General features: G+C 38.0%; 2 protein-coding genes across 6 annotated transcripts in view; both read left to right on the top strand.

The window, feature by feature from the left end:
* pbxip1a (pre-B-cell leukemia homeobox interacting protein 1a) overlaps positions 1–7,873 on the top strand; it is a 19,268-nt gene extending 11,395 nt beyond the window's left edge. For 3 of the 5 annotated variants that reach the window (XM_043217617.1, XM_043217621.1, XM_043217620.1), the window contains exons 2-11: positions 407–498; positions 580–664; positions 1,364–1,458; positions 1,808–2,414; positions 2,576–2,791; positions 3,016–3,039; positions 4,250–4,281; positions 4,372–4,434; positions 4,652–4,829; positions 5,757–7,873. In XM_043217617.1, the coding sequence (XP_043073552.1) occupies positions 407–498; positions 580–664; positions 1,364–1,458; positions 1,808–2,414; positions 2,576–2,791; positions 3,016–3,039; positions 4,250–4,281; positions 4,372–4,434; positions 4,652–4,829; positions 5,757–6,694 (2,330 nt within the window). In that variant the 3' untranslated portion in view covers positions 6,695–7,873. The remainder of the gene's footprint in view (positions 1–406; positions 499–579; positions 665–1,363; positions 1,459–1,807; positions 2,415–2,575; positions 2,792–3,015; positions 3,040–4,249; positions 4,282–4,371; positions 4,435–4,651; positions 4,830–5,756) is intronic. The other 2 variants (XM_043217618.1, XM_043217619.1) reach the window with 2 other exon arrangements.
* A 519-nt stretch (positions 7,874–8,392) lies between these two features.
* On the top strand, positions 8,393–10,240 carry s100a11 (S100 calcium binding protein A11). The gene is made up of 3 exons (XM_043217630.1): positions 8,393–8,494; positions 8,844–8,999; positions 9,971–10,240. Exons 2-3 carry the CDS (start codon positions 8,871–8,873, stop codon positions 10,103–10,105), a joined length of 264 nt encoding a protein of 87 aa, XP_043073565.1. The 5' UTR covers positions 8,393–8,494; positions 8,844–8,870; the 3' UTR covers positions 10,106–10,240.
* Positions 10,241–11,473: the final 1,233 nt, after the last annotated feature.

Genomic DNA, 11,473 nt, shown 5'->3' with positions numbered 1-11,473 from the left:
CTTTTGGAAGATGCTTATGTTTTGCTTGAATGCGTTTAATCAATGTGAATGATTGAATTGGGAGTCTCTGAAGGCCGGTGGTTTTAGGGATTATTGATAACGCATTATCATTAGATGAAACAAAAAGACAATACACTAAAATGGCATGTTTGTGGTAATTGATCGTCCGCGGTTAATTTCAAAGTGCAAATATGTTAATGTTTTAGGATGTGTTGACTGTGTTATTGTGGTCAAAAATCAGTTGTACATTACTGTCTGCGAAGTGTGGGTGGGATTATGAAATCAGTGCAATGCTTGCAACAATATTAAAGCATGCTATCACTCATTCTGCTGAGATGGTCTTTGCAGAACAGTAGATCATAGTAATAAATCAATCTTTCTGCCTGTGGTTATCTTCATTATGTAGGTGCTGTGCAGAGCCACAAGAGGGCCATGTCTGATAACAGCACCGGCAGCACTGGGTCATCCAGTAATAGCTGGACTTTGCTGTCTCCAGAGGTTTGCAAAGCCTATTATAAATGCTTGTGTTTATTGTTTGATTTGTATGTATGAATCATGATGTGTATTTTTGATTTTTAGGAGGCTGCTGCGGACCCCACTTCACCAGTGGATGATGGGACGGAGAGTATTGGAGATGCACCCAGTCTTTCAGAGGAAATCGCAGGTTATAACCTAATTTCCCCTTAATGCTACTTTTTAATTAATAGTAAGGATCTGTATTATTCTGGAAATTGGTCATTTTTGTTTGCACTATTGTTTAAAATTTTGGGGTCATGAAGATGTTGTGGCTTTTTTTTATTTTTAATTTTGTATTAATATTTTGTCCAGCAAGGACGCATTAAATTGACCCAAAGTGACTTTAAAATAGTATTGTTTTTGTATTAATCTTTAAATATTTATTGGTTCTTTGGAACTGTATATTTATCAAAGAATTGTGAAAAAAGTCTAAAATAAAAAGCAGCGCAATTGTTTTCAGGATTATATAATAAAAATGTTTCTTGAGCACCAGAACAATGTAGTAGAATTATTTCTGAAGATTTATGTGACATTGAAGGCTGGAGTAATGACTGCTGACAATTCAGCTTTGACGACACAGTAAGAATTTATATTGTAAAAAAAATATACAAATACGTTTTTAAATTGTATTAAAATTTCACAATATTACTAGCCAAAGAAATGCGGCCTTGGTGAGCATACAAGACATACAAGCATACGACTTTAAATAATTGTACCACCCGAAACCATTTGAACCGTTGTGTATGTTAATGTGCTGCTTATAGGATCTGTTGAACGAAACGCCTTCATCGCTGCAGTTGTAACACCAATTAGTTGTTCATGTAATTTGAAGCCGTATTTATTTCAGGAAGCTCTTTGGAGATGAGGTCACATGACCCCGAAACGCCAATGGTGGAGACTGTTTTGTCAGAGGAGGGTCACCAGGTCAGTGCATCACCACCGGTATGTAAAGCGCAATGACGTTCAGTTATCATTTTATATCACAGTATTTGATTTCTACACTTTATTCACACAAGTATGGCTTGGTCTTTTAAAGTCAACCTGAATCAGAATTTTGCCAGTTCCGTTTGTTCAGATGTCCATTAATGCATTAAAAAAACCCAAATAAATAAACTTACAGTGAAAATTTTAATCTAATTATAAACTTATTTTTCTCTGTTTATCTACGAAACTTACAATAAATGGTGGATGCAGTCTGATTTTGAAGTGCAGAGTGACTTTTTCTTGACGCTTAATGCCAAACTGTCTACTTCATCAAAGACTAACAATTGAATTGTTGTTGGATATCCAGATTTGCCAGGAAACATCTCCAGATTTCTTTGAGGAAATGGCAGCTTCTGGTCATACCGATGTTGAGCTTGATCCTGAGATCCACGCTCCTGTCATCCATGACACAATCACCAGTTCTCCGCCTGACAGTGACCTTCTGGGCGCTGTTCCCTTCAGCATCGCTACAGAATCAGCCTTTCAGTTTTCAGAGGAGTCGGTCCTTGACGTACCCACCGAAGAGGACGTTGCTGATATCTTCCCTGGCCAGCATGTTCCAGTCCAAGAGAGCCCCGCCCCTGAGCCAGAGCCCAAAATCACCTCCACTCCCCAACCATTCAGAGAAATGAGCTTTTCTCCAGATGTTCTTGTGAGCCCCATCCCTGAAATCAGTGATTCTTCTGCAGTCCCTGTGCTGGATATTCATGCTGATGTACATCCTGCTCCTGAAACTCCGCCTCTGGCCCCGCCCTCTGAGACAGACACAGGAATTGGTTCCACAATAGAAAGCCTTGCCCCCGACAGCCTTTACCCTGAAACAATTGGTTTGGTTGAAACTGATGAGGAGCCTACCTTTGAGAAAGAAGAGATAGAGCTACCAGAGAAATTCCCAGATGTTATCAGAGAGCCAGGTATTTTTATTACATTTAGACAGTGGTTTATGTACTATTCTAACTATATATATATATAAGGGTCAAAAATTTAAAATCTGAAAACGCCATCATTTTCCAACCCACTTTTCCCATATTTCTGCTTATCTAGTTTCTCCTTGTTTTATTTCTGTAATGTTCAGAATCCCTTGGTCCTGAACTTCCAGCAGAAGACGACGGCCTGAGGCTCCGACACGTGCAACCTACCATATTGTTGAAGCGAAGCTCAGACGAGGAGGAAGAGGAAGAGGAGGAATTCAACCTGCCAGCGAGGAAAGAGGAGAAACGAGGTTTCTCTTTGAATCAGCTGATAGTGGGAGCTTTGGTCCTGCTCTGTGTCGGATCGTTCTTTTTCTCCGGTGAGTTTTTTTTGTGTGACATTGATGTGAATCTAAAAAGTCACAAATCTAAATCACACTCTGTAATTGTTCCTATAAAACAGATGTCGCATGACATCACACATAACATCGGTTGTGCATAATTCATATTTAGCCGACGGTTACGAGCACACTCCTCATTATACACGATAAAGTCCATTCATTTCCCATTTTCAGTGGTTGCATTCATGTTGTTATGCCTCCAGGTTCTGTGGTTGATCTGACTGATGGTAGGTGCATAGTTTGAGCTAGATGGCAGTATATGCTTGTGTTTGAGCTGTAGATTGGAGTTGCCTCCAGTGCTGATAATGGTAGAGTTTGTCCCCATTACATATTCAAACATTAACAAATGAGTGGGGAAAAAGGTACATTCACCTGAGGGCAGCCTCTATCATCAGCCTGGATGCTTTACCAAGGGAGTTGCACTGCTTTACCAAGGGCCTAGTTGCACTGCTTTACCAATCAGCTAGTTGCTTCTGCTCTTTCCTTTTTAAAGATGAAGTGTATAATTCCTGGGCCTCTTCCAACATGCAGGGAGCTTCCCAAACTTAAAGTTTTGTCCAGGCCACTGCAGTTGGTTTGCCATTTGGACAAGAAATTACACACTTCACCTTTTTTTTTCTTTTCTTTCTTTTAGTCATTTAGTTACTGTAGTGGCTGACTCACCCTGAAATGGCTTAATGCTGAGATTCTGCTGACATTGTTTTTGTAGAGAATGCCAGGGTTACTAAATTAAAATGAGCTTGTTTATTTAAAATAATTAAATTAAAAAGGTTGGGTGTCATTTAAGATTAAATTTGTTCTTTTCATTTTTCCATTTTCTTCTTCATAAAGTGTTTTCTATTTAATGAAAATACAGTATTATTGTAAAAATAGGTTTTTTATTATTATTATTATTATTATTAATAGGCTAAATTTGATTATAATCAAAAATCTATTTTGATATTTATAAATTAATTCCTGTAATGTCAAAGCTGAATTTTCAGCATCATTACTCCAGTCACATAATCCTTTAGAATTTATTATCTGATTGGCGTTTAAGAAACATTTCGTATTGTTGTAATTGTGACACAGCTCTAGATTGTTTGATGGAGAAAAGTTTAAAAGATCAGCAAATAGAAATATTTTGTAACATTATAAATACCTTTTATGGCCACTTTTTAATTAATTAATGAATCCTTGCATAATAAATATATTAATTTCTTTTTCAAAAACAAAAAAGGATCTTACTGACCCCAAACTTTTCAGTGTGTTACAGAAAGTCCTGGTTCATATATCCAGACAAAACATGCCTGTGAAAAACAATCTAACTCCACAAATGTGTGACTGCTGTAGCATAAACTACACTGACTGAGTTTTGGACACTAACAGTTTTGTAATTCACTTCATTTTATTTGTAAAATCTCAAAAAACATTACTAATCTATTTTCTCTCCCACAGATGATTTTGATGGTACAGAATTAAGCGACCAGGTTGGTGCATTGCTTTATTTTTGTCTTCATTCGGTTTCATTATTAACATGTACAAGTTCATTCATCTCTGACTTGTGTCTCTGTTTCTAGGAACTTCTTGATAAACTTGCTCAAGAGAATAAACAAATAAATATATTAGAGGCTCAGATTGAGGTTAGTACATAGTTCCTCGATTTTGTAACTTTGGCTATATGCCATAAGGAAATCTCATGGCATTAATGGCGAAAACTTCATATCAAAGTCTTCTGGTTCTATGTGAATGCAGATTTCGCATTACATGACCTTGTTGCAATCTCTATAGCACATTTCAGCAATTATTTTCAGATGTTGAACTCTTAGGATATGGTGTTGTTGTTTTTTTTTTGATCAGTCGCAGAAAGGAGAGTTGGACCGGGCTCTGAAAATGGCAGCAGATATGCAAAGCACTGAAAAGGGAGCGCTGGAAAATGAGAACGTTAAATTGAAAGAACAACTGTCTGATCTGCCTGGGTTAAAAGAAGAACTACAGACGCTGAGAGCGAGAGTTGCTGAGCTCACAAAGCTTACCGGTATGATGAGAGAGTGGGAAGGGCACATGAACACTATTTGAATTTTAAAACCCGGCTAAATTTGGATGTATTTGGATAGGATATGTAGATTTAACAGTCAGAAGATTGAAAAAGATGAGAACGAGGTTGTTAGCTTTCACCCAAATATTTTTTTATCTTCTATTCAGCGAGGACACTTACGAGACACTAAAGACATCTATGGGACTAATGATATACTATTTAAATACACGCTTTTCTTTTGAACTTTTATAATAATCAAAAAATCAGAGAAATGTGAAGCTGAATACTGGAATAACGGATGCTGAAATTTGACAATAAAGGAATAAATACATTAATAAATTTTTGTTTCACATAGAAAGCAGTTATTCAATTTGTGATAATGGTATAAAAAGTATTACTGCTTTTATTGTATTGCCAATAAAATAAATGCAGCCCTGGTGAGCATACATCACAAATTTTTGAATGGGAGTGTATTTTTATACGCAAATAAGTAATAAAATAAATACTAATAAACTAACCCATGAATTGGTTATGAGCTGATATTAGAGATTTTTTAAAAAAATTGTCAGCATCTGCTGTTGTTGGATATTTAATTTAATAATTGCTCATTTTTATTTACATTTTAGATTTAACTTTGTCACATAACCCTGACTGGAAGTTTATCTAAAAAAACATTAATAATTTAAACAATGTTAAATGGAAATTTTAGCAAACTTCAAGACAAGTGCCTTTTATCATGCATCCCCCATTTTCTCACTGCTCATTATAATATTGTGTCCCCTAAATCCAACCAAAATATTGGTTGTTTCAATACTGTTCTGTTTAGATAATGTTTTTTTTCCTCATTGTTTTACAACCCTACATCAGTTGTAAGCTGAAATGTGGAATAATATGTATGCTTTGTATTCTGCCGTTTCTGTTTTTCAGTTCAAGACGATCTACCACAACAGCTCCCCGTCTCTGGTCCAGCATCCACTGGCGAGTCTATTCCAGAAGTCACTGAAAAACACTGGGATAAGAAAGAAGAACTCAAGCGTCAGAAAACCCTTTTGGAGGAAAGTCGGAAGAGGTTGGAAGGAATGAAGAAACAGGGCTGGAACAAGCAGGGTTTGAGGGAGAGCTTGGTGGAGATGCAGAAGAGACTCTCGAAACAGGTGGATCAGCTGGGCAAGCGGGAAGACTGGAAGAGGAAACACCAAGAGCACAAAGGAGAAAAGAAGGAATGGGGCAGAAAGAAAGAACACGACAGTCGCTGGAAGAAGGACGAGGCGGAAAGGGGAAAAGAGTGGAAGCATGGTAAAGACAAACAGAAAGACCATCTCAAGAAGTACAAAGAAGAGTGGGACCACAAGAGGGATGAGAGAAGGCAAGAGAGAGAAAGGAGACAGAAGGAAAGACCTTGGGAGAACAAACCTTCAAAGCATCATCATCACCACCACCACCATCATCATCATCACCACCATGAGCAGGTAGACTTCTGGAAACACCAAGAAGAGAAGCTCAGGAGGAACCGACATCCCGTTGAAGGCTGCCATGGAGTATCCAACTGCGCCGATGCAGAGGGACTTGTTCCAGTAAAGCTTGCAGAGTTTCAGGAGCTTCTTGAGGTCTACCTGAACAAACTAGATGGTGTCCCGCAGGAAAGCAAGGAGTCTCTCAGCCGCCTCGCTGCACAGTTCTTCAGCGGCGGCGTTTTTGCCCACGACAGAATGCTCTTCAGCGAGTTCGCCGAGGATGTCGCGGATATCCTGGAAGATCTGGCAGATGGTTTAGAAGACAAGCGGCATGGAAACGATTCCCTCGAAGAAGAGATGGAGGAGTTTGAGAAAGAGGCTCTGCTACAGTTTGCAGCCCCTTTGGCATAATTGGTGTTGCCTTCCACCACAGGAACTCGGTTGAATAGATAGAAAAATACACCAACTAAAGGAAAGCAAAAAGAAACAATCTTACCTATTACTTTCCCTGGTCTTTACGGACTGTAGATGTAGTTTAATGCCTTGTGTGTGAGGAGTGTCTCCCTTTGGAGTCTTGTCATTAGTGAAGTCCCACATGTGCGTTGGGTGTTTTGCTGTAAGCTACCTCCGTTAGTCCTGTTCTTCAACGCCAAACCCTTTGACTCTTGCTTGCTGTGTAAAATGTCAGTCATCTTAAGCATTAAGTGTTGCCACATGAGTGAAACCGCTTCACTTGCAGATGGATCAATCACCTAGTACATAAGGAGTTGTGAACGAGATTAACACTAAATTGGGTAAGTGCAATGAGATCGGTGGAGAATGTCCCTTTATGTCTGAACACGCAAAATTTACGTTAAAAAACGATAGAGAATGTCAGAACTTTTCAGCAGATTTTTTTTAACATTTAATTTTTTTATTATTAAAGTCCCGGTTTCACCTACCCCATTACTTTTGCTTACTAAGCTGGCGTCAAACTGGTTTCTTTTTACGTTTTGTTTTCGCCAGAGGTTTTAGAGGTAATTGTAAGCTTTCAGTTTTTTTTTCTGGTTTCTACCCCAACTCAAGTTCTGCTCACACTTAATGTAAAGTACAAAAATGTAAAGTTTTTTTTTTTTTTTCCCCTCCTCTCTCTAGGAATTTGTTGTGTTATCTTACGTGCCTTTACTAGTGAGCACAGAATGCTGGTACTGAAATCAAGTCAAAACCACATTGAATGAAAACAGAAAGTTTCAGTAATGGTTTTGTTTGCACTGTGGTGATGTGGACATTTATTTATATTCTCTTTCTATCTTAGGAAAACAGCCATTGTAGTGAATCATCAATATCATTTGATTACAGCTGTGCTATTGTTTTGTTGCACTCTTTTGGGATGAAAAACTTAGCCCTTTTCTTGTCTAATTTGTAAATACGAAGAAAAAGTTATTTAATGGAACTCATAATTTAAGTTATAATATGGCACAATGATATTTAATATGAAGAGACGATTTAATACCACTTCAAAAGAAAGCTAATACAAGACCAAATGCCACAATGTATCAATATGAACAATTTTTGATGATTATTAAAATGATGTACCATTGCCATGAGAAATACTCTTTATTGAGAATTATTTTATAAATGACATCAGAGACCTGTAATGTCTAGATTTGTTATATTTGTTATAAAAGCACATTGTTCTGACCTCTAAAACCGATCTGTAGGAGACATGTTAGTGAGGTATTTATTCCAGCATGTCAGTTGATGCTGAGCAAGCTTTGACAGCATTATCAGATGAAGTTTTCCTGATGACAGATGTTTGGATTGACAACAATTAGGAAACCTGATAGGTGTAGAGTAATTAACCTTCACATGTCAGGTTCTGGTTTAAATAATCATAAACAAATATAAATAGTATGTTTTCTCAGAACCCGAAAGCCACAATGCGGGGTTAATTCCATTCATCTGTCAGATGTGGCATATTTTGTCCCCTGGATTACTATAAATGCATTTTATGCGCGTGTCTGTGTGAAAGAGAGTCTAAACTACTGCTATGGAAACACTGAAGCAGGAGATAAGAACATCCTGACTTGTGAAATGGAGCGGTGGGTGTGATTTTTTTTTTTTTTTTTTTTTTTTTGTTTTCCGCTGAGTTTGACCGTCGATGAAGAGAATATAAGGTGAGATGTGGTCATTTACACACCACTCCAGTCAGAACATCATTCCTTGCCTCAGGTAAGTGCACGATATTACTGTTTCTCTATTGAATCTCATTTTTGGTTTGCAGCGCGTGAAACTCTTTTCTTTCTAAAGTGTTAGTTCAGCCAAAAAAATAGCATTTGTTATTATTTACTTGCCCTTCTCTCTGGCACGTAACAAAAAAATGATCGGAGAATGCACTCTTTTTCTATACAATGCAAATGGTGTTCTTTCACTGTGTGGAAAGAGAAGCTTGGACATTCTGCTAGATAAGTGGATGTGGAGCAGGATGATTATACGTAAATGTTTCTGAGTAAAATACTTTTACACCACAAAATGGGTATTTGACCCCTGAAAGGTCTGACCCGTCGTTTTTGTCTTTTAGTCACTTAACTGTCCCGCTCCCGAAGTCATGGAATCTGCCATTAATGTACTCATCTCCGAGTTTAAGACTTACGCAGGGAAAGACGGCTCTGTGCACACTCTGAGCAAAGAGGAGTTTCAGAGCCTGGTCACATCCCAGCTACCAAACTTGGTAAAGGTAAGCGTTTTGTGTTTATTACAGTATATCCAATGGTTTGCCAGATTCATACCTATATTCCACAATTCAGGTCAACGTGTTTAAATATAAAGGTCCATTTAGAACCCATTTAGTTGTTTAGGAAATCATCTGCTTTAAAGAATAAGGAACCTTAAAGGAACTTTTTTTTAAATCCCCCACAGAACCATAAAACCAACTCAAAATGGTTCTTAATAAGAAGAGGCGTTTCTGCTGACTCTCAGGTGCTGCAAAGAGCTCACAGCTGCTATTAATGGTTACCTTTAACAGCATGCTAAATTTTATTTTACTGTATTTAATATAATAGTGCAGCTATTATGGGTTATGAAAGGTTCATGTTTTGGTTGACAGGCTTGCAAGGTCAAAAAACATATTTATATATATATATATATATATATATATATATATATATATATATATATATATATATATATATATATATATATATATATATATAAATTTTATTTTTTCGAGAAATCATGGCCTTATTCACAGTGTTTGTTTAGCAGGCTATTCCGTTTCCTGAGAAGAATGAATCCAAAAGGATAAGAGCACCATTTCAGAGGTCTGGTGTGAGTTATTAGTTAACCACATCCCAGCCCTCTGAAGAATTCCTTGTGAGTCACGTGTCTGTGATTTTTGCAGGGGAAATTACACAAATCCTTCCTATGCTAAAACTCTGAAGTCAGAGGCAGGCCTTATGCTGCTAGAGAGTATGAAAACAAACCGGCCGCTTTCAGCATGTTTACATCCAAACCAGATCACTAAGGCTGGATACAATAGAAAAATGCCACATCAGAGCATTTTCTGTTTGGCCCATCCAGAACAGGAACTCCCCAAACTAATAGGTCAGCAGAAAAGAATGTGCGGTGCCTGCGACAGCCACCAGATGGAGACGCCACCATTGCAAGTGCATCATTGCAAACGCCTGTCCATCTTGTCTTCTCCCACAGAATGCCTCTGACCCAGCCACCATTGATCAGCTCATGAAGTCGCTGGACGAGAATAACGACGGAGAGCTGACGTTCCTGGAGTTCTGGCAGCTGATTGGCAGCGTGGCGAACCAACATGGTGGATTTAGCCAATAAAGAGACCTGAAGTATTAGTTCACTTGAAGAAAATCACTTTCATTTGACTTTTTTTATGTAATTAAAACATTGCACAGTTAAAGATTGTCCGAAGCAGGTGACGGCAAATAAAAGAAAGTGCTGTTTTATTCTCGAGGTAATTGCGCCCTGCCTCTTTATTGACCATGTCGTATACGATTCTCGGCAGCCTCCGCGATCTCTCCCACTCTTTTGCGTAGACCATATCTGATTTAATAGCATCGTTTTATGGTCACCCAACACCACCTCGAGGCTCTCAACTATCCGATTGCACAGCGGCTTAGTTTTAGATCTTAACAATTTCAGATCCAGTCAGCAGTCGGTTAGGAGACATCCTTATTGACATACTCAATCTCCCACACAATATGAAGTGGGTGCCGCCACTTGCCTTGCTTGCAGGTGTGTCTCGGGGAAGGAGTTGGTCTCTTTTGGATAATAAGGAAGATTTGGATCTTATTTGCAAGTACATATATCAAACTGAACACAAAAATTCAGAAGAATTTCAAATTGCCTGAGGAACGTTGATTATCGACGTTAAATCGCCTGAGAAGATGCATTGGGATTTTCGTTTTAAACCCATCATACTGGTTTTATGAGGTGGCAGCATGGGGTCCGAGAGTTTAAACCTTGCTGAACCGGTCACAGTTCCTGTGGGGTGCCTACAAAAAGATGTTTACACAACAAAAATATATAGAAGATCAAGTCGTAGGTGAACTTTGTAGCATAATCAGAGCTGTACGGCATGACCATAGTCCACACAAAGTGACGACAGTCAATACAAACCACTTTACATAGGCGGTGCCTCTTGTAAACACAGATAATCATAGTAAAGCGCAGGCATTGGGATATGATTCATTAGCCTATATGTCTCCCCTGAGGCCTGTTAAAGGCTGTCTGGAGATTTATAGCAATACAATGCATTCCTGCTATCGAGAACGTTGACCAAATTAATTCCTGGGGCATTAAAAAAAATAACTAAATCAAGCACTGTCGTAATATTGCATGTTTAGTGCATACCAGTGTCAGAATTTTACTTTTTTTTTAATTTATGAGGGCCATTATTTGCCTCCCGGAATTCATTTTCAGACCTCTTTTCTAACCGTACATAAATATGGAAAGCGTCTTTTCTTTTTTTTTTTATGACACACACACACTTAAATTGATTAATGAAAGTTCAAAAAGCAGTATCACCACACAATAAGTGTGGTTTATCTAGAAAACTAATTAAAGAGTGTGTGTTGGTTAATGTATTTTATTTTTTATCTCCCAGCTAGAAACCACCCACCATGTTTGAGGCAGTAAATTCGTCACTTTATATGATTGCAATGCTTTAAAGTATATATATATATA

Source organism: Puntigrus tetrazona, chromosome 19 (genome assembly GCF_018831695.1).
Source record: "Puntigrus tetrazona isolate hp1 chromosome 19, ASM1883169v1, whole genome shotgun sequence".
In the NCBI taxonomy this organism is placed as follows: domain Eukaryota; kingdom Metazoa; phylum Chordata; class Actinopteri; order Cypriniformes; family Cyprinidae; genus Puntigrus; species Puntigrus tetrazona.
The sequence above is the reverse complement of the archived record's forward strand: the minus strand, read 5'-3'. Positions and strand labels throughout refer to the sequence as shown.

Bases quoted from the DNA above. Each gene is read 5' to 3' on its own strand.
- s100a11 (XM_043217630.1), top strand. From the start codon at position 8,871: ATGGAATCTGCCATTAATGTACTCATCTCCGAGTTTAAGACTTACGCA. The intron at 9,000-9,970 runs GTAAGCGTTTTG...CTTCTCCCACAG, and splicing joins AGCTACCAAACTTGGTAAAG to AATGCCTCTGACCCAGCCAC.